The sequence below is a fragment of the Zea mays genome, chromosome 3, assembly GCF_902167145.1.
Source record: "Zea mays cultivar B73 chromosome 3, Zm-B73-REFERENCE-NAM-5.0, whole genome shotgun sequence".
In the NCBI taxonomy this organism is placed as follows: domain Eukaryota; kingdom Viridiplantae; phylum Streptophyta; class Magnoliopsida; order Poales; family Poaceae; genus Zea; species Zea mays.
Window position 1 is genome coordinate 210,886,603 of NC_050098.1, and position 22,375 is coordinate 210,908,977.

At 49.2% G+C, this 22,375-nt stretch overlaps 1 protein-coding gene across 1 annotated transcript; it reads right to left on the reverse strand.

Moving 5' to 3' along the window:
* Positions 1-9,150: 9,150 nt before the first annotated feature.
* LOC103652527 (mitogen-activated protein kinase kinase kinase 18) lies at positions 9,151-10,796 on the reverse strand. The gene has a single exon (XM_008678087.4). It carries the CDS (start codon positions 10,510-10,512, stop codon positions 9,166-9,168), a length of 1,347 nt encoding a protein of 448 aa, XP_008676309.1. The 5' UTR covers positions 10,513-10,796; the 3' UTR covers positions 9,151-9,165.
* Between the last annotated feature and the right edge of the window lie 11,579 nt (positions 10,797-22,375).

Genomic DNA, 22,375 nt, shown 5'->3' on the forward strand with positions numbered 1-22,375 from the left:
AAGGCCATTTCGGATTGTATCTTTCTCGGCCATGACCATTTGATCAATGGATCAAAAGGAATAGAATGGAGGTGCCGCCCAGTCTGGATAGACGAAGGGACTATACATGTACCATGGATTCATCATCGTGCCATTCCATGTTTGAACAGGATAATATACCGACAATGAGTAAATAGGTGGAAAGTACCCTAGTCTCATAGAATGAATAGGCGATGCTTGTTGTGTCGCCTTTTGGGTCGTTTTGTTTGACCGTTTTGTTTTAGCAGGTGACCGGGGTTTCTTTGTTGACCGATCACGTGGAACAGTCTTTTTGCTAGTATTTTTGGAGAGCAACTGATCAAAAGTAGGATCAGCTTTAATCAGCCGATTATATGTGCTTTGACCTTGCGTCTTTTTCCTTGCTTTGTGTAGAGGTTGACGCCTTTGGTCATAGGTGGACTGTCCAGCTGAGTTAGCCGGACCGTTTGTCTGAGCACCGGATTGTCCGCACGTGGGTGCCGGACCATCTACGATGCTGGGGCTAGGCTGATGTGTTTGGTTCATTAACTGTGCCTGCCCCCGGCGTCTTCGGACCTTTTAGCCTTCTCGTCCGAAGCCTTTCGAGCAATCTCCTTTTGTGATATATCTGACATGCGAGGATTGCTGATGACGATGCCCTTGCCTTTGCCTTTATCGGCCATTTCAGGCCGAACCAAGACCTTTTTGCGTGTGAGTTCTATTGTATTAACAGGAAAGGGTTGTGTGTCTACTTGCATCTCCTGAAAAGCCAATCGACCCTCATTTATGGCCGATTGTATCTGTCGACGAAAAACATTACAATCATTGGTGGCATGAGAAAAGGAATTATGCCACTTACAATAAGCACGCCTCTTTAATTCATCAGGTGGAGGAATAGTATGAGTTAATTTAATGTTGCCATTTTTCAGTAACTCGTCAAATATTTTATCGCATTTGGCAACATTAAAGGTAAACTTAACTTCTTCTTGTCGATTCTTTCGAATCGACTGTAAAGCAGAACACGCTAAAGGTTTAGCCTGTCCTGGCCAAACCAGTTCGGCGGTGTATACATCCGTGGATTCATCGTCCGAATTATCGTATCCCACTAGATGCATCTTATGGCTAGCCGATTTTGATGTTTCCTTACTTCGGCTTTCACAGGTCATAGCCCGCTGGTGTAAGTGCACTAGCGAAAAGAATTGGGTGCCATCTAATTTTTCTTTTAAGTAGGGTCGCAACCCATTGAAAGCTAGCCCTGTCAGTTGTTTTTCTGCGACATGAATCTGAAAGCATCGGTTTCTAGTGTCCCGGAATCTTCGGATATAGTCATTAACCGATTCTTCAGGCCCCTGTCGGACTGAAGCTAAGTCAGCCAATTCTAACTCACGTTCTCCTGAGAAGAAGTGTTCATGAAATTTCTGCTCTAATTCTTCCCAAGAGTTAATAGAGTTTGGTGGCAAAGTTGCGTACCATGCAAATGCAGTATCAGTAAGGGACAACGAGAATAAACGAACGCGGTAGGCTTCCCCATGAGCCAATTCTCCCAAGTGTGCTATGAATTGGCTTATATGTTCATGTGTGCTTTTCCCACCTTCACCAGAAAACTTAGAGAAGTCTGGTATTCTAGTTCCCTGTGGATATGGCACGGTGTCGAATCGGTGGCTATAAGGCTTCCGATACGATTGCCCTGTACCTGACACACTAACACCGAGTTTGTCCCTGAACATCCTGGCTACCTCGTCTCTGATCTTCTCCGCCATATCTGGCGACCATCCATTGAGTTTGTGGGTGGAAATCTCAGGTTGCCTGACATCACTCTGTCGGCTTTCCTCCCAGGGATGTTTGAGGTGTGTGCTAGGTGTCCTATTAATGTCACCAGCTCCTGCCCTATACCTCTCAGGCTCTCTTGTGGCCGAATAGTATTCAGCCCTATGTCCATGAGGTGGTATGGCATGATTATAATATATTGCCGGTGGGGCACCATAATGTTGCTGCGATGAATGTGGGAACTGTGCGTATTACGCAGCTCTCGACTCTGCGTGTTCATATCCGGACGGTCCGGCATACGAAGCCGGATGGTTCGCGACCTGGCCAAATGGTCCGAAGGTATATCCAGATTGTCCAGTCGTATATGGTGCTACGTGGGTCGTCTCATACCTAGACTGTCTGTCATAAAGAACTAGACGGTCTGTGATCGGGTCGAATGGTCTAGGGCTGTACCCGGACGGATCGGCCATATATGGCGTGACTTGGGCAGTCTGCGCATGGACTCGTGTGGAGTCGGATGGCCCAGCGTAATACGTCGGTCGGTTCATGCCATATCCGGACGGTCCGACGTAAGACGGCGGACGGTCTGCAACATATCCGGATGGTCCGGCGTGATGCACCGGACGGTCCGTGATGGGGCCGAAGTGTTCAGGGTTGTACCCTGATGGTCCGGCCATGTATGGTGCGACCTGAGTGTTTTGTGTGCGGGCCTGCATCTGGTCGGACGGTCCGGCGAAATACGCCGGACGGTCCGCGGTATAATCGGACTGTCTAAGATGATGCTCGGACGGTCCAGTCGTGTCCAGTACCTGCCGCGTGCCTAGTGGTTGCGGCTGTGATGGTGACACGAAAGCGTGCATCGGCATACCATATGATGGCTGGGTCAAGGGTGACCCGTTTATAGCCGATGTGTTTGACATGGGTGGCACTGTATTAGACTCTCGCGATGGAAAGTTAGGAGCAGCTGATTTCTCGTATGCACGTAAATGCATTTTAATAGATTCATCTACATATTGCTTTAACTGATCTCCTCGTTGATCCATGAAAGTCGTAAGAGATAGGTCTGGAGTACTTACAGCGGGACCCTGAAGTGGAGGTAGGAGAGATTCCATATCGATCTCCCCTTGATGGACGATCTTCTGGTGGCGATCTACCGTGAAGTGTGACAAGTACTTGTCCGCCGCCTCCTTGCGCCGTTCGGAGAGTTTATGCAGCAGTTCCGCCTCTTCCTTGTCGCGTTGTTCGTTCCATTGCCGCATCACCTCCTTCTCATCGCACATTACGAGGTCTTCAAAGGGCCTTTGGTCATCAGCTGGAAGCGCCTCCATGGCCGGCTTGATGATGTTGGTAGTGGAGATCTTGGTGTGATCCTTAGAACCGGCCATTTATGAGCCGATTTTTAGCAGATCTAGACACCTAGTCCCCAGCGGAGTCGCCAAAAAGTATGTTGACACCTTTTTGGAGGCGCCAATCACTTCAAAAGAATCGGCGGCGGTGCTCTCTGGTCAGGCGCGGACGGTCCGCGACACAGGGCCGGACGGTCCGCGACCTGGCGTGAGGTGGCGGTGCTCTCTGGTTAGGCGCGGATGGTCCGCGACCTGGCGCAGGAGCACGGGTTCCCTGCCTGACGGCCGGACGGTCCGCGCCCTGGGGCCGGACGGTCCGCGCGTGCGCAGGGGCGGCGGAGGATCGCCGGCGGCGCCTGGATCTCGCTCCCGGGAGGGACCCCGTCGGGGAGGAGAGATCCTAGAAATTGTCTAGGCTCGGGCAGGCCGACCTAGACTCCTCTAATCGACGTAGAGTCGAGGAGAGGCGGAGAATTTGGGGATTGGAATACTAAACTAAGGCTAAACTAGAACTAGACTAGAACTACTCCTAATGCATAAGGTAAAAACGAGTAATAAATTGGATTTGATCGATTGTTGGGGGTTTAATCGGCCGTAGCCCTTCATCTATATAAAGGGGAGGTCTGGATCCGTTTCCAACTGTTTTCCGAGTTAATCCCGCGGTTTTAGGTAACAAATCCCGCGAGAAACTAGGAACCCTAACTGACTCTGCGCACGCGCGGACAGTCCGGACCGCGGACCGTCCGGCCTCGGGGCCGGACCGTCCGCACTGCTCTTTTTAGAGCTCAAAAGGTGTATATATAACCTCTAATCGAACAGCTAGCTCTTGACAAATTTTGCAGCTGTTGGGTATCTGTCCTGCCCAACCTTGCTATATGTTTATGGTCGAATGTGTCTGAAAGTTCAGTAAGGTCACCTGGCTGTTGAACCCCGGACACGCACCACGCCCCCCCCCCCCCCGCCCCCCTCCTCATCGATGGATACACAGGGGTACAGCGGGATCAAAATAAGCGGCACAGCCTGTTCCACAGCCTGTTCCAATCACGTTGTGATGATAAGCATCGCCCCCTCTTGCCAGCGGAAAGGTGATCCCCTCCCGGCATCGACCGAACAGTTTGCCAGCTCTACCGAAACTTTTGACAGGTGCGTGATATATAGATCCAAGCTCACGTACAGCCACAAAGCACACTGTGGTTTAGTGCCTAACTTGCCACACTTTGCCTAACTTTTCTGCCTAAGGTTAGTTCTTCAATTCGAACGACTAACCTTAGGCAAGATGTGGCACATTTAGCCACCAACCAAACCGCCCTAAAACGCCCGCGCCTCTCCCAGTCGCGCCACCTGTGCAGCGCCGTTCGCTGGCGGCCGGCCGGCCGCCTCGGGTTCGGTTCGGGCTGGGTTGGGTTGGCGCTCCAGGCTCCACTTGCATGACCTGTCGCAGTTGCGGCCTCGACAGGTGTCCGGATCACAGGTTCGCTCTGCGAGTGCGGCTTGCATTGGATGTCCTGTCCGGCAGAGGCGGTTGCGGCGGCGGGTTCTGGTTCTGGTTCTTGGCGGAGGATGGGTACACGTTGCGCGGCGCTACTGGACGACGCGACGCTGGGAGGTGTAGACCTTCGTCGTCCGTTTATTTATTTATTTCAAGAGAAAAAAATAAAATAAAGAGTGGACGGACGGAGAGGACATGAGCACGGCAAGAAAACGAAGGGCGGGAGAGCACGAGGCACGTACAGGCAGCAGTATAGCTGTGTGGCGTGGGGACTGGGCGGCGTTTACACTGTGCTTTACTATTTGCTGCGGATGGCGGCGACGACCTTTTGCATGGTGTGAGAGAGAGAGAGAGCACGCTTCCGCGGCAGTTTGACTTTTTGCATGGTGTGTGAGAGACTAGCACGCCTATAGATATCCAATAAGCACGAGGCCCGCGAGCCCGGCACGAAGCCCGCTGTTTGGGCCCGGTTCGAGCCCGGCACGGCCCGGTTATATGCGGGCCCGGGCCAACCCGGCATGAATAAGCGGGCCGGGCTCGGACAGAAAATTAGGCACGGTGGGCTAGCCCGGCACGGCCCATTTAGCTCTATGCCCGTTAAGCCCGCTTTTTTTACACTAAAACGTGCTTTTTGGCCCGTATAGCCCGCTTTTCGGCCCGCTTTTTTTGTGCTAAACGGGCCGGCCCGGCCCGTTTAAGCCCGTTGCGGGCCGGGCTCGAACAAGAAATTGAGCCCGCGTGCTTAGCCGGCCCGGCCCGGTTTTCTAATCGTGCCTGGCGGGCCGGGCCCAAAACAGGCCGGGCTTCACCGGGCCCGGGCCGGATCGGGCCGGGCGGCCCGTTTGGACATCTCTAAGCACGCCAACGCCAATGGGGACATGCGTGGAGTCAACCTGCACGGAGACAGTGCTGCTGGCACATTAAAAAAACCCCGGATGTTCAGGTAAAAAGGCGGTGGGTGATGCATAGTGCTGGGAATCTGGGCCGGGCTTTCGGGCTAGCACGAGCACGGTCCGAAAATAAGAGCCCAAAGCACGGCCCGGCACGAAATAATATGGGCCGGGCTGGCACGGTCCAAAGGCGGGCCTGGGCCGGGCCTCAAATTCCGACCCGTCGGGCCCCCAGTACGGCCCGCATAAATGGGCTGGGCTTGGGCCGGTACGGCCCAATTAAGCCCAATTTATTTAATTTCTTTAATTTAGTAAGATGTCGACTTTATATTGTTGTTATATTTGGAGTTTATGTGGTTAAATGATGCTAAAGTTGTTTAATATCTTTAATTTAGTAAGCTATGAACTTTATATGTTTATAATATTTTGATTTTATGTGGTCAAATATATGGACCGGGCTTGGGCCGGCACGGCCCAACGAAGGCACGACATGGTTTAGGGCCGGACTGGGCCACTGTTTTTACACTTCGGGCTGGCACGGCACGGCCCAAAAAATGTTTGGGCTTTCTTGGCCCGAACCGGTTTGGCACGAAGCACGATGGGCTTGGGCCGGGCTGGCCCGGCCCGGCCCAATTCCCAGCACTAGTGATGCATGTAACCGCGCTCTCGTATCGAACTCCAGGTAGCTAGCTCGCTCTGTTCGTAGCGCGAGTTTCGTTCAACAGTCATCGATCACCAAAGTGAACATACGTACTGTGTGGAAGAATGGAAGCGCACACAGGCTTGGCGCATGTGAGTAGGGCTGCAAATGGGGTGGGTGTAAATGGGTATTTTAGGTGAGTTTAAGAAATGGTTTTGTTTTGGTGGGTTGTGATGGGTTTTAATTATTAACGGGTTGGGTTAGGTGGGTTTATTTTATATTGCGGGTCAAAATGGTGGATATCCATAGATATAAATGGATTTGTATAGGTATGAGTTTCCATGGGTATTCACCAATCAGACTACCACCTTAATCAGTACCATTTTATTTCAGGTTTAGAGAAGTCTTTGATTTCTTTAGTCACACACAGCACACTATACTATACCATTTTATCAGTACCATTTTTTTTAAAAATGTGACCAACTATAAAGTTGTATAACTTTTTAATATCTACAAATTCTATTTTAATAGTTTCTACATCCGAGAACCGTTTACAAAATTTGAATTTTAAATTTGAAAACTTCACACGAATTTTTCAATGATAAGATGATTTCAAATAAAAAAGTTGACAATTACAAAGTTTCATAACATTTCAAGACCTACAACTTTTATTTTGGTGGTTTTTTCATCCGAGGTAGTTTGAAAATTTTAAAATTCAAAATTCAAATATAGTTTTGCATGGCAAGATGATTTCAAACCAAAACATTGTCAACTACAAAGTTTCATAACTCTTCAATACCTACAACTTTCATGTTGGTGGTTTTTCTTTCGAGATTGTTTTCAAAATTCAAATTTTTAATTTTTTAAATTCAGGCATAGTTTTCGTTGACAATATGACTTCAAATGAAAAAGTTATCAACTATAAACTTCTATAACTTTTCAAGATCTACAAAGTTTATTTTGGTTGTTTGATCATTTGTTCATCTCACATGATAGTTCTAACAATATGCACAAATTCTATACATATCTCTCGTAGTTCCATAAACTATGAGAGAGATATAGGTTTTATTAACAAATTTATTTTTAGTTTATCATATGAAGAAATGTTCAAAATATAAAATGTACATCATGATGAGTTATACAAATTTGTAGTTGAAAACTTTTTCATTTAAATGAATTTACTGCTTTAAAATGTGATTTTTAAAATGTGTATGCAGTTGGCTTGATGTGAGACAATAAGCTAAACCCACGGGTTTTCCACGGGTTTCCACCCAATTACGGGTTGGTTTGGAATCAATAATGTTATTGGATGGGTTGGGTTTAACTTCCCTCTAGTATTTTTGGTTGGGTGTGGGATGAATATCAAAGTAATTAGATTTGGGTATGGGTGGGAGTGGATTGGATTTTTTGCCATTAGCAGGCCTACATGTGAGTCTAGAGATCAGCACCTGGAGTTCTTTTCCTCGCTTATCCATCCGAGCTTACTTTATTATTACATCAGCACCTCGTCAGCAGGCAGCAAGCCAAGCCCCGCTAGTGCTGCTTCTAGACAGAACACGGTCGCCATCACGGACATGTACATATATGTTCACACCCTTCTGCGCGCCCCCTCGAACATTCCAAAGCCGTTGACTTCACCGAACCGAACCCAAGCCTTCCGAAGAACTGAAGAAGCCATATCCAGACAGAGGGAGAACAGATGTTCTGTACCTCTCTAGAACCCTGGGCGTGCCGACCAGGAGTCACTAGAACAACACGTTCTAGAATTTTGATCCACGGGCAGTGCACTGTGCACAAAGTAGGTGCCGCCCGGGGCATAAGCTACGCTACACACTTACACAGGCGGAGGAGAGACCTGAGACAGAGGCGGCCGAAAGCTCTGGACTCTACCGTGGCAGCAGGAGCTGGCCTCCAAATGCACTCACTCCCCCGTGGACTCCATCTATCTCTGCGCTCTCCGGTACCTTCATTACCCCGTGGCCCAGTCACATAGCACGATGCGTCCCTGACCGGCTGACCAGCGCGGCGGCGATGACGCGACTACGGGTAACCACCGCACCAGCCACGCACGCCTTCGGAGTCGAGACTCGAGAGAGCAGCAACACCTGTGTTGCCAACCTGCTGGTGCGTCGCGGGCGACCGGTACGTGACGGGCGGACAATCGGCGCCCGGGGTGGTGGCATGACATGGCATGGCAGCTGTAGCTACGCCTACGCTGACCGCCACGGAGGAGCGAGTAAATCATGGTGCCGGCTTGTGCTTTGACCGCGTACGGTACGGTGAGACACCCGCATAGCATAGGCATATTGCGCCGTGACGGAACCCATGATGCGGGGGTCGCGTCAGCCGGCGTGCCGCCTCGCCGGCCCCCCATCAAGCGCGCACCGACTCGGCCGCCACCCACCAGCCCGGCCGCATGACGCTGTGGTGTCGGCTGTGGATAATCCCGTTTTGCCCGTTCCCCGTCGAAAGGGGCAGATGCTGCTGCCTGCCTGCCTTTGCGCGATCGGAGTGCCTGCTTCTTTTCGTTCTTCGCGTCAGCCGATGCCTGCCCGCCGGCCGTGCCCCGGAGAGAAGAGAATCCACCGCCGGTTTCCCGGTCCAGACCTAGCCGTGGATTGGAAGTTCCAATATGAGATAAACAAACCCAGGTGTTATCGAACAAATAGCGTTCCCGAGTCGAACGAACCAGGTCATGCTATGTCGTCACGTCCCTGCTTCTTCTTCTTCTTCTTCTTCTTTTTTTTGCCTTGGCGTGGCGTGGCGCGAGTGTGGCCTACTGTAAAGACTAAGGCCTGGAACAAGAGTAAGAACTATTCCAGGTTACCAATTGTTCTATAAATTATACAATTATTCTAGCTGGATTCTTTACTGAAGCAGAATCCTGAATAACCGAACGCACCCTAAGAGAAAGCAAAGCAGGGTATGGAGGGAGGTACTCCACAGCAAGTCGACTACGGAGTATATTCCAGCCAGCCATGCACGTGCGGACAGCAAGTCGTGGCCATGTATCGCGTACATGAGCAGAGAGGAGTATCATGACAAGGGGAATCGAACAGAGCGGCACAACAAGACATTTGTGGGAACCCATAACTTTATTGCATTATTAACAACTACTAGTGGTAGATTACAGGGCACTAACTGACACGAGAGTACATGACAGTAGTGCGAACGCAAAATCAAATAGCGTTTCTTCTGACGCTCAGCCGAAGCATCCGCTGATCCTGGAACCTCGCCACCGAACGACACGTCCTCTGCTTCCAGTTCATCACCGCCGCCGCCGCCGCCGCCGCCGACATCCATCTCCCCAGCTGGCACCGCCAGGACGCTGGACACTTTGCCTGGCGCGCTGCGCGCCACCTGCACCGCGCCGCAGACCTCGACCCGCTGCTGATCACCCAGCACTTCGATCCACCCGTCCTCCCCGTCCCAGTCGGGCAAGGCGCAGGCGGAGCACGCCAGCGACTTGATCCTCTCCGACGCACTCGCCGACACTGCCTCGTCCGCGTCGTCGTCGTCGTCTTCGGCCTCCCAGAATGCGGCGTCCAGCGTGCTCTTGGGCGACACCCGCGGGGCCTCGTGGTCGCCGTGGCCGTGGCAGGGAGCCGCCACGAACGGGTGCTCAAGGAGCTGCGCGGCGGTCCACCGCTCGGCGGCGTCCCTGGCGAAGCAGCGGGCCAGGAAGTCCCGGGCCTCGGCCGACATCCAGGACGGCGCGTCGGGCACGGCGTCCGTGTACCCGATCCGGTGCACGGCGGCGAGGACGTCGGCGTCGGCGCCGCCCCACGGGGCGCGGCCGGTGGCCATCTCGACGACCGTGCAGCCGAGCGCCCACACGTCGGCGGCGGGGCCCTGGGCCTCCCCGCGGGCAACCTCGGGCGCCATGAACGCCGGCGTGCCGCCGAGCGGGCGCCGCGCGGAGAAGCCGGGCGTCCGCGCGCACCCGAAGTCCGCCAGCCTGGCGCGCCCGTCGGCGCCCAGCAGCACGTTGCGCGCCTTCACGTCGCCGTGCACCACGGAGCGGCCGTGGAGGTAGGCCAGCCCGCGCAGCACGTCCGCGGCGAGCGCGCGGATGGCGCGCTCCTCCAGCGCGCCCCCGCCCCTGGCCACCGCGTCGGCGACCGACCCGCCGGGGGCGTACTCGAGGAACACCTGGTACGACCCGTCCGCGCCCTCGCCGCCGCCCACGCAGCGCACCACGTGCGGCGACCGCAGGCCGCGCAGCACCGCATGCTCCCGCCGCAGCGTCGCCGCGCCGCTCGCGCCGGCTGACTTGACCGCGAACAGCTCCCCCGACGCCGCGTCCGACGCCAGCGACACCACGGCGCCCGACGCGCCGCGGCCCAGCGTCCGCAGCCTCCTCCAGCGCCCGCTCGCCGCCATGGGCTTCTGCCTCTGTTTCTTCCTTTCTGTCTTTTTTGCGATGTTCTTGGTGGTCTTTTTTTTGTTTGTTTGGCCGCCTGAGCTGGAATCGTGAGCCTGCCCTTGATGTGGGTGAGTTGCGAGCGTTTATATACAAAGCTCGGCAAGGTGTGGAGGAGGAGGAGGAGGAGGGGAAGTTAATTTGGGTGGGTGGGTGGATTAGTTTAGTTATAAGAGGCTGTTTGGTGTGCGTCAAAGGCTCAAGTTGGGTGGGGGCGGGATTAGGAAATCGGCACGGGGGGGAAGGCGTGGGTCGCGCCTCGCGTAGCCGTCGCTCCCTCCCACGCGCGGCAATTGGACGGCGTGTGGGCGGGCGCGACTCGTGCGGCTAATTAACGAGGGCCTGCGGGCCGCCTGACCCCTCCTGACCGGCGCGGCGTGAAACCCTTTCCGTTCCGCCAGCGGCGTCAGCGTCACCCCGTTTTCTGATTTTTTTTCTTTTCTTTTTTGATGCCATATAAACATGCCGCGCTTTCCAATTGTCTCGTGTTAAAGGCACCTGATCTGCGATCCCGAAAAAACGAGATGCCTGATTTGGAGGGGATCCCGAGATGGCTACCACATGCCAAATTGCCAATGATCGGTATTATAGAAAGCCTATTTATGTCCATGAAAGAAAGTGAAAAAAAAAACTACTCCCGCAGTATTAGCAAGTCTAAACCCGTAACAGCATCGGCAGCAGCCATCGGCTCGTGTTCCTCGTGTGATCAGATGGGTGGAGCGAGAGGCGGCACTTCTCCTGGGACAGAAATAAATAAAAAAAACAGGTATGAAACACGAGCGTGCTGTTGATGCCTGCTGCTACGTTCTCCGGTCGGTCGCGCTAATTAATCAGCGGATGCACCGGTCCAGGACCGTTTGAACCGGGTCCAGGGTGCAGCAGGACCGGCCAGGAGTGGACGTGCAGCGGCCGACCGAACAAGGCCAAGTTGCGACGCGACGACCCTCCTCGCGTCGTGGCCGCTTCTCCATCTCACAAAGGATACGGATCGTGGCGCCCCGAGAAAGCGAGGTCCAGCGGCCGTAGCACGGGCACGGCCGGCGATCGGGACATGCTCGGGCCGGCGGGAGGTCAACGCGTGCGCCTAAAAAAGGGCGCTCGCTGCGACCCGCGTAGAACAGAATTTACTGCTACCATGCGCTAGCGTAGGGAGGGGTCAGCAGCAGCAGCGTTTGCTCCACCAAACCCACACCCCCGGCGATCGTCGGTAGGTAGGCGCTTGACCTGTACTGCCCGCTCGATCGTCGGTTGCACCAGAAATGGCACACCCACCCACCCACCCACCCTATCCCAACAACACGGTGACGAGATCAAATCGGGGGTCGAGACGAAAGGCGGGGGCGATCAGCTTCAGCAGGCCCGTCGTCGATTCGGAAGCGATCGGCAGTAGGTGCGCGTAGATCCGATTGGGTAACGAACTCCGCCTGCTCGTGCTAAAATGCAAGTTCCACTCACTCCCGCCCGACCCGAGGCCATTATTCACACAGTGCCGCTCACCGCTCTCGCTTGCTCTGTTGCCTTCGGCTTTTATAGGCCGTGTAGCGTTAGGCCTCTGTCTCGTCTCGTCCCGTCCCTCCCTGTGCTGTTTCGTTTCTGGTCCTACAAGGTTCAGGGCTTCAGGCTGGTCATGCAGCAGGTCAACTTTGTGTGTTTCTGCCGCTGGTTTAGGCTTGTTGACTATTGAACATTGTCAACGGACAACCCCAATAACAAAAAAAAAATGGACAAGAGGTGGTTCACGAACAGTTCACGCCGAACTTGCCTAGGCATCGATCAATCAGGTCGGCGTGGTTTTTGATTCGAGTTCAAGCAGAAAACGTACCTATAGTGATGGCCGCGCCAGAGATGCTCTGAACCGCGCTGAGGAACAAGCATGGAAGCGGGCAGGTGGCTGGCTCCAGGTCAGTCTAATCTCGACAAACAAAGTAGCGTGCATGTTTGTGTGGAATGACGTCGCGCCCACCATCTATCAACTCACTCACCATGGCTCGCTGCAGCTGCAAAATATACGTATGTTTCAGTTCGGTTTGGGGCTCTTTTCAGTTCAACCAACGGAGCTTTGCCTTCTTTCTGAGCTTTCCACATGTAGGTTCAGCTACAAATTACCAGCCGGTTTTCCACCTTATCCTCGGCCACGGGAAAAAAAAATCAGTATATATGTCTGAATGTCTCGCTGTAGATCAGGCTAAAGGCATGCCCAACCCAACACATTCAGCCTTTATTTCACACTCGGAGGCGGCGTGTCAAACCAAAACAAGCAAAGCAGCAGCAGTGCTTCATCACTCGCCAATAAAAAAAAATTACTGTAGATCCCTTGCAAGACTCAAAGATGGCCGGCCTCCAAGTGCTTCAAACGTCGAACCTGGCGTTGACACAGGGGATAGGGCCAGGCCAGGCCAGGCTTCATTGCGGAGTCAACCAATCGACCTTGAGATGACTGAAATAAACAAAGTCCAAAAAGGAGCCAATTCCTCTTCCTCATCAGTGGACGTCTACGCTACATGCATGTACCGACCGGCGACGGGCGGCGGCGAGCTACTTTTCTCTGCTGCTGGCCTCGCTCTCGCCGCAGGGAATCGATCGACAGACGACAGCTAGCTAGCTAGCTCGGGCGGAGATGGAGTTATTGCTGTGTGGCTTTCCACGGTACCATCCATCATCCTCATCGCAATTGGGAACGCTAGCTCCTGGCCTAACACCATGCATCGCTCTCCATTAGCGCGCGCGCATGCTAATATTATATATATATAATTAAACGATGATGGCTCAAGAGTCATCACCTGTGCTGTGCCGGGTAACCGGATAAGGCAGCTCGGTAAGTTGCTGATGAACCCTTGAGGATCCGGCAGTTCAGCTTCAGCAGCAGCTAGCTAGCCGCTTTTGGTTGGAGCTGTGCCTGTGCGGCAGGTATTGTGTTGCCGCCTGAGTCAACAAGGCATTCTCTAAAGCCTGCAGCCACAGGCTCACCCACCTGGCTTTTACTAGTCAGTCCGTTGTTGCCCACTGACGATGAGGCTACGTACACACGCCGTCCATCAAACGGCTTCAGACGGTCTCCGCGTGCCGTTGAAAGTTGAAACGAGCTGCGTGATATTTTATTTTAGTTGTCTCTTACGATCAAGAGTATCTAGGTTGTAGATGTCCTTACATAATCAACACCTCATCCTCTTATACATCTGTCTGGCTTCGTGGAGCGGACATTTGACGATGAGTGGTCCTGAATCCAGTAAGGGCTTGTTCGGTTATTTTTAATCCATATGGATTGGAGGGGATTGATACGGATTGAGAGAGATTTTGACTTATTAGGGATTAAAACTCCTTCAATCCTCCACGATCTATATGGATTAGGGTAGAATCGAACAAGCCACTTTAAAGTGAGACGGTTGTGTTTGTTGTTTTGGTCTCCGTATTTGTTGTCTTTGTTCTCTCGCGAAGGGGCATTCTAATTTTTTTACCACCCTTACGGAGAGGATGATCGACCAAATGCCTGCTAGTGACTTAGCTGGCCCCATTGATAAATAACGTGCAATTTTATGCCATCTATAAGGATAACAAAAGATTAAATACCCCCGTGCGAAGTGGAGTGGCCATCTTTGCACCTTCTCTACTAACTTAAACTTCATTGTCCAAATGTGGAGTCCCTTAATGCATGTTCATAGCATAGCAACAGTGCCATGCTGAAGAAATCGTAGCTACACACTCTGATGTTTTTGCATAAATATTACTTCTTCATGTGTATTCCAACTGACTTATTTTATAAACACTCGGCCTTTCATACCAGTGAGATTTCAGTTCTCTCTTTTTTTATAGATTCAAGGGGTGATCCTACATCTACGACTTGAAAATTAGTAGTGTCTTATTCATCTTTTGTATAAGCTGTAATTATGTTTCCATCAACCATCAAAAGGGGAAAAACTGTAAGTGCAATCAATCACTAATTGTTGGTTTTGGTGATAATGATCATGCAATTCAGTACCGATATAATTTTTCCGAGTATCATGATAGGATAAAGGAAGTATACATTCACAGTGGTGGTACCCCCAACTGACTGAGGATTTAATAATATAATTATATTTTGAATTTGAGTATAAGAATGTCATACTATTAGGGGGAGGGTCAATTTGCAAGCTTGAATGTAAAACCAATGCTCACACGGCACCGCACATAATCTAAGGGCCTAGAAACATAGCCACAAATTCTCAGACTCATTATAATTTATGTGAATGCACGACACTACCTATCAGTTGTAACATCCAAGTTCTATAAGAAATAAAGGGGTTTTCTATATATAGCTAATAAGTATGAGATTCCTTTCATTCCTTTTTCATATTTATTTACCAAGAATATAAAACCACCATGCGAAGGATTTGAATCTGACTAGAATAATTAAAACAGCACTAAAATAAATAAAGATGCATCATGTTGAATCTTTGAACCGTGCATCTAAATTTGAATTTGATTCATTAAGTTGGATTTTAAAACTTAAAACTAAAACAAAAATGAGAAATAGAAAACAGAAAACAAAATAAGAAAAAAGAGAGGAAAATATAGAATACATGTTTCTCTGTTTCCTTCCCACGACTACGACGGCACGAGAACAAAGAGGGACACGGGGCCGTTTGCTTCGTATTATATTCAGTTGTTTGGATTGTTGCTGTTGTAATCTATAGAGACAAAAACACTGTACAAGTAGTAGAAACCGGTACGGATTAAAGCCAATCGAAAAGGAACGGTGAACAAAGTCTTCTTTTGTTATAGAGTATGTATGTAGGTTTGGTAGTCCATATAGCCCTTGGTAGGATTTATTAACAGCTATTACACATGTGATAATTAGCACAGACAAACGTACCAAATGGGCTGCTCCGTACGCGTCGCTGTGTATTCTGTGCCATTCTTTGCTCTCAGGACTTGGCGTCTCTGGACTTGGCCATGTCCGTCTACACGGACCCAGGATAAGATCTTCTAGGTCGTCTTCTTAAAGGCCGAAACAGTCTTCAGGTAAAAGAAAACAGTGCTATATCTTCTGATACCATTTTCTCTCTATATAAATAAACACGATAAACCTTCAGCCGTGTGTTAGAAAAAGGTTTGATGGAGACTCTAATTTAAAACATTCCAATTTATTGAGAAGCAAAGCAATGCACTGCAGGACACGGTGGTTGCGAGAGTTGCTTATTAATCGACAGATATATGTGGTATGCCGATGTGCAGAAAGCCCGTTTCTTTTACGCCCGTGCATCGGTGCATGGATGGATTACCTGCATATTTTCGGTGTGCGTGAACAACGTGCAAATGCGTCATGTCATGTGCCCCTCCTGCGGTACGCGTTGGCGGTTGGCCGTCGGTCGGTTGGCTCGTTCTGCGCGAGAGGTTTTTTTTGACATGTGGGCTAGAGAAATTAAAGCTGAGCACAGGTAGCTCGGGCGTTGCTCTCACTCGTACGGCCTCGGATCCTCTCCGTAAGCCCAGCCAGCCCATGTCGAATTCACTTGCTTTCACATCGAGTCAACAGATGGTTCTATTGGGGGCCTTCGGCTCCCGAAGGTCCTCAAAAACATAGGTTGACAATGTTTTCCGAGTGTAATATGTGAACAGGCACCTTCGGAGTCAGGTCGCGGATATACAAGAGCAGGGTTAAGACGAAGCTTGACTGGAATGAAAAACGATCATGACGAAGGATAAGACGACCACGAAGCTATGTGCAGAAAAACTTCGGCATAACGACAGAAAAGAGGAACCGACTTAAAGATTAAAAGCCAAATTGGACCTTAAAGAATTACTATAGAGTTATTGATAAATGTAAGGGGCATCAATGTAATTTTATAAGAGCTGCGTCCCGTGCCTATAAATAGGTGAACAGTACTCCCGTACTGTTCACGCTGACTTGGCATGTGCTTTTTCGCATCACGTCTGTACCTTTACTTACATCAATCTGAAGGTACATTTATAATTCGTTTTTATGAATTTAATAATAGAAATACATTGATGATAATACCGGTATTACTATTCGTGTATTATATATGATTGCTCTGTTTTACCATTTATCAGCCTTACACAGGTCTTTTCTTTTGTAACCTTCGTCCGAGATTCATTATATCCAAAGGGGTATACTGTTTTTAAGGACGAATGAGTTTAACATTTAACACTTTTATGTTGTCTTGTTCTTAATTCATAGCATTTGAGAACAAGCCCCCAACATTGATGCCCACCTCCGGTGAACTCACTTCCACTTTTTGAGTTTTGAAAACCTTCGGCAAGCATCACCTTCGTCATGCCGCCGAAAAAAGCTTCAGCGACAGGGACTGCCACTCTGCAGCCGCTGGACCCCAATCAGGATGTCGTTTCTCTTAGGGAGGCCCGAAGCCAGAAGAGGAAGGCCACCAGTCCAACGCCTTCGGAAGACGACTTGGACCAAGAAATCCAAAAAATGGAGATGCTCCATCAACAGGTCCAACGGACGAAGGAGAAGATGACTCGTCTAGCTGATCTTCAAAAGCAGATAGATGAAGCCTCTGAAGAGCTTCGACACCTCGCTCAAGATGACCAGAATCAAAGGCCCCCGCGCAGAGAGCTTCAGCAAGAGGGTTTCTACAACGAGGAGACTGGTATGAAGATTTCCATCATGGAAATTTTGCTTTTGATGATACTTCTCCCCTGTCAACAGAACTGCAGGCTACACCTTGGCCACAGTCTTATAAGCCACCCCAGCTCCCTATGTACGACGGTCATTCAGACCCGAAGCAATTCTTGATGAGCTATGAGGCAACTATATCTTCGTATGGTGGCAACACAACGGTCATGGCAAAGTACTTCGTCATGACTGTCAGGAGTGTTGCACAAACCTGGTACTCCTCCCTTAGGCCAGGAACAATCACCTCATGGCAAAAGCTGAAGGATATGTTGATAACCAGCTTCCAAGGCTTTCAGACGAAGCCAGTCACTGCTCAAGCTTTATTCCAGTGCACCCAGGATCACGAAGAATACATTCAGGCATATGTCCGAAAGTTTCTACGTCTGAGGGCACAGGCACCAACAGTGCCCAATGAAATTGTCATTGAGGCCATGATTAAGGGGCTTCGGCCAGGACCTTCAGCTCAGTACTTTGCCAGGAAGCCTCCTCAAACTTTGGAGAAGCTGCTCCAGAAGATGGACGAGTATATTCGAGCTGACAATGATTTTCGCCAAAGAAGAGAGAAAGCTCTCAGGTTTTCAGAAATGACCAGGGGCTTCGGAGGAAGGTTTTATCCGAGGCATGTCAGGTCAATTCACAATTTTACTCAAAATGATGACAAAGGAAGTCAGCAGCAAAGGCCACAGTGTTCCTCGCAAGCTTCGGGGCAACAGCAAGCTTCGGGACAACAGCAAAGCTCTTTTCGGCCGCCAGCGCCAAGAGGCAGAGGCGCCAGGGGATTCGGGGGAAGATTTGGAGATCAACCAAGAAAAATTTACTGCTTATTCTGCGGTGAAGGCAAGGGCCATACCACCAGAATGTGTCATGCTACCATTCAAAAGCAAAAGGAGCTAGCAGAGGCTGCAGCACAACAGAGCCAGCCGAAGCAGGTTATGCATACTGCTTCGTACCATTCGCCTTACATTCCAGAATATGTAGGCAATCACCCTGCAGCCTCTGTTGCTTCGGCAAGCCAACCCCAAGCTTCCTGGCAACAGCTTCCACCGCCACCACTAATACAACGAGCTCTACAGCCAGAAGGGAGCCAACATTCTCACCCCCAGAGGGACTTCAGAGAAGAATCCGAAGCTCGCACAGTCAATAGCACTGTGCCAGAGTCAAAGCACATTTACTGACAAAATATCCTACCTCCACAGCAACTTTTTGCACTTTCACGTTCAGTTTTACTTTCTTCGTAGTAAAGAACAATTATGGGAAGTTTAAGTGTTTTTTTATCGTTTTTCAAATTCTTGTAACAGTTTAGCTTATTATCATAATGAAAATATATCTCCTCCATAGGCTTGAGTTGCCGAAGCACAAGAATTTATGGAGGCACGGAGAACCTTCGGATTATCGAAAACTTGTCCTAAGGAACGAGCCGTAACTTTTTCGAAGTAATAAAAAGTCGTTCCTAAGGGAGCGCAGTGTAAGTTTTCTGCTCGAAAGTCGTTCCAAAGGGAATGCAAAGCTTATAGCGAAAAATAAACGCTGATTCCGCTGAAAGTAAAAGGCGAAGAAGCTCCTAAGGGAGGCTTACAGCGAAAAATAAACGCTGATTCCGCTGAAAGTAAAAGGCGAAGAAGCTCCTAAGGGAGGCTTACAGCGAAAAATAAACGCTGATTCCGCTGAAAGTAAAAGGCGAAGAAGCTCCTAAGGGAGGCTTACAACGAAAAATAAACGCTGATTCCGATGAAAGTAAAAGGCGAAGAAGCTCCTAAGGGAGGCTTACAGCGAAAAGTCAGCGCTAAGATAAAAAGATTGTGTGCTCTATTACAGGGATATTTGTATTTTCAGCATAAATGTCATTTTGCATAACATAACATCGTTACATCATTTTGCATAACATAAGCATCATCCATCATTTCGCATGTAGAACAGGAAGGGGGACACAACATTGATCTTCGAAGAATGTTTTAAAAAAGAGAAAATCGTGCTAAGGCACAAGATAAATCGAGAAGAAGTGTAGCTTCATTTGAGAGGCAACATAAGACTTTTTTATGGATTCAAAGAATGTTTTCACGAAGTTTGGAGATTCTTCATCAAAGAAGTATGGCAATTCTTGTGATACATAAAAGATTTTCTTTACGAAGCATGAAAAGAAGGGAAGGTGTTTTTTCACCGAAGGCTCAAAAAGCGGTATGTATGAAAAAATTTCATGCATCGTAAAGAATTGAACCATAAATAGAATATATATTACATTCAAAGTTACAAAGTTTTACACATGTCATGTTCCAAGTATTTTTACAATAGCATTTAATCTTCCCTAAGAACTACTTCTGCAGCTTCGTTTAGTAGCTGATTGACAACTTCGTCCATGATGGCTTCGACCATTTGTCTAATTTCGTCGTCCCCCTTCGGGGGAGGGTCCGCAGATGCCTCAGCGGGTTCTGAGGGAGGAGAGGACACGGCTATATTACTATTACAAACTACGAATAAAGTTCAAAATCAAAAATTACAACAAAATAAAAATCACTAACTAATACCTATTTGCCCTTCGGGCCCTGTGCTTTTTTCAGCAGCTCTCGCTACCTCCCTAGCATCATGGATGCCTTTTTCGCTTCTCTGAATGATCTCTTGAGCCATTTCTCGGCCGCCATTGTCCCAAATGTCAGTGAAAAATTTTCCACCGACCTGGCTTGCTTCGGCTGAAGGGTCTTTGATATCTTCAGAGGATAAAGTAGCTTCAGACTGTGCCAAAGATTTCACATGCTCGCACCCTTTCTTCTCTAAAATAGTAACAATTCCCCTGGCGCCCGAAAAAGCACAAATGTCCCCGCGACTATTCAAGATTTCGTCGAAAGCATCAGCTTCGTGACTAATCCATTCAATCAGGCCTTCTGGATTTCCCCTTGTGAAATTTTCTTCACTAGAGAACGCGCCAACGCTGGCGAGGCGAAGCTGAATTTTATTTTCTTAACACACTCTATGGATTTATCATAGCACCTCTTCTTCGAAGCACGAAGCTCTTTAACATTTACTTCCAAATGATTTGCCCATTGATCACTTAATTCTCGTTTTGTTTCTTTAAGAATGCGTTCTTCTTTAGCTCGGGCTAGTTGTTTCCGAAGATCTTCGATTTCGCGCTTCTGAGCTTCGGCTTGAGTTTTAGAGTTAGCTTCGTCTTTCTTCATTTTTTCCACCAACGTAAGCAGAATTTTGTCCTTCTCCAAGGCTTCGTTTCTTAGCCTGATAACCTCTGTTCGAAGGTTGTTAAGAGCAATGGTGCAGCTCTCATCTTCGGCATTCTTCTGTGCCCTTAAGGCATTGCTGAGTATTAAGCCCTATTCAAAAGAATGAATGAGTTAACATAAGAACAAAAGACTAAATCAAAATTCATAAACTTCAAAATTCATAATTTTTGTACCTTCAGACTATTGTATGTCAGGCTATCCACAAGATCGTCCTTCGTCATGGCGCAAAGGCCAGCTTCGAGTTTCGGGAACCCCATGCTTCTACCCATCTCCCGGCAGACGGATAATTCTTTATTGTCTGGGAGACAGTATAGGAAGTCATCTTCGTTTGTCCCATTGAACACTACGCCCCCCTCGGATACTTCAGTTCTCGGGCATAGTGATTGGCTTCAAAAATCTCTTCTTCGGATAGTTTCTTCCCCGAAGCATGTCGCACAATATAATCACGTATTTTGGAAGATGCTTCGGGGGTGGCAATGTCGATTTCCTCAATCAAAATCGGCTCTGTTGTTTTTGTTTTTTCAGCTTCTAAACTTGCCTCTGACATTTTTTCGGCTTCCAAAGGTTGTATCTTGGTGGGCTCTGAAGACCCAGCTTCAGTTTCAAACTGTTGCTTCGAAGTTTCAGCAACAAAGGCTTCAGTAGGCACTTCAGAAGTTTCAACGGTTTTCTTTGGAGTTATGCTTGAAGATTTAATTGTCTCCAAAACATCCAGCACATTAACCATCCTTTTTCTTTTCGGGGTCGCTGCTGGCCCCTTTTGGCTTTTAGCTGCCTCAACTTTTGATGAAGGACTTAAAATGTCTAATGTTTTTCCTTCTTCAGTTCTCGGTTCTTCCGTTTTCTCTATTGCTGGTGCTGCGGCCATTTCTTTGGATTTTGGCGCTAGAGTTGGTTCTTTGGCTTCGGTGGCCGAAGAAGCCTCACCAATAAACTCAGGCACTATGGCCGGCTCAATACATCGTGGAGGGTGGGTGAGCACTTTTACCTTCTTCCTCTTCGGCGCTGGCTCCCTAGGAGCAGCCGAAGCAATTTCCTTTGCAGGAGAAGTATTTTTCTTTTTTTGGCCTCGCATTGGATAATAGTAGTCGGGGTAGATAAACCCAATTGCATCAAATACTCGGTTGAGTCTCTTCTTCTTTCGGCCTCCGAAAGCCGCTGATAATGCAATATTTTCGGCCTTTGAGTATGCCCCAAGCAATTCATCACTTACATTCTCAATGCTTTTTAGCCAATCATCATCTGGTTCAACGAACTTATCTCCATACTTGAATGTATATTTCAGCCTGATTAGTCCACCCTCGTCAGTTTCTTTAACGGTCTCCTTCGACATTTCCCAGTTATCTGCAAGTGGCCACACTCTGAAGGCAATGTGCTCTTGCATTAAATCCCTGGTCCCAATAAAAGAGCAGACTACGCCGAAGGCTCTCTGACATTCTTCAGCTGCTTCGTCCATTTCTACCTTTGGTTTCCGGAGTCTGAAGCGCTGCCAGATAGGGCGCATGATGATATCTTTAATATCTTCTCGAACCTTCAAATCGTTCTTCACATAGAACCATTCCTTCATCCATTCCCCGGGCCATCTCTTTCGAAAAGTTGGCACGGGACAGCTTGACCCAGAGCGGGCACCGAAGCTATAACAACCAAAATTATTATGATATTGCTCCTTACCCCAGGGCTTCGTCTCATATACTAGCTCGTGTATATTGCAAAAGCTTTTTGCGCTTGGCTCCAGGCCCTGGCTCCTCACGGCCCAGACGAAGACTCCCAATCTTATCACTGCTTCAGGGGTAAGTTAATGAAGGTAAACCTGATATATTTTCAGAACTTCTACCACAAATCTGCTTAGAGGGAATCGTAGCCCAGCTTTAAAAAAGCTTTTGGAAGATCACGACTTCGTTATCTTCGAGAGTCGGCGTAGTTTTCTCTCCGTCATCTGCCCTCACGATGGATATATCTCGG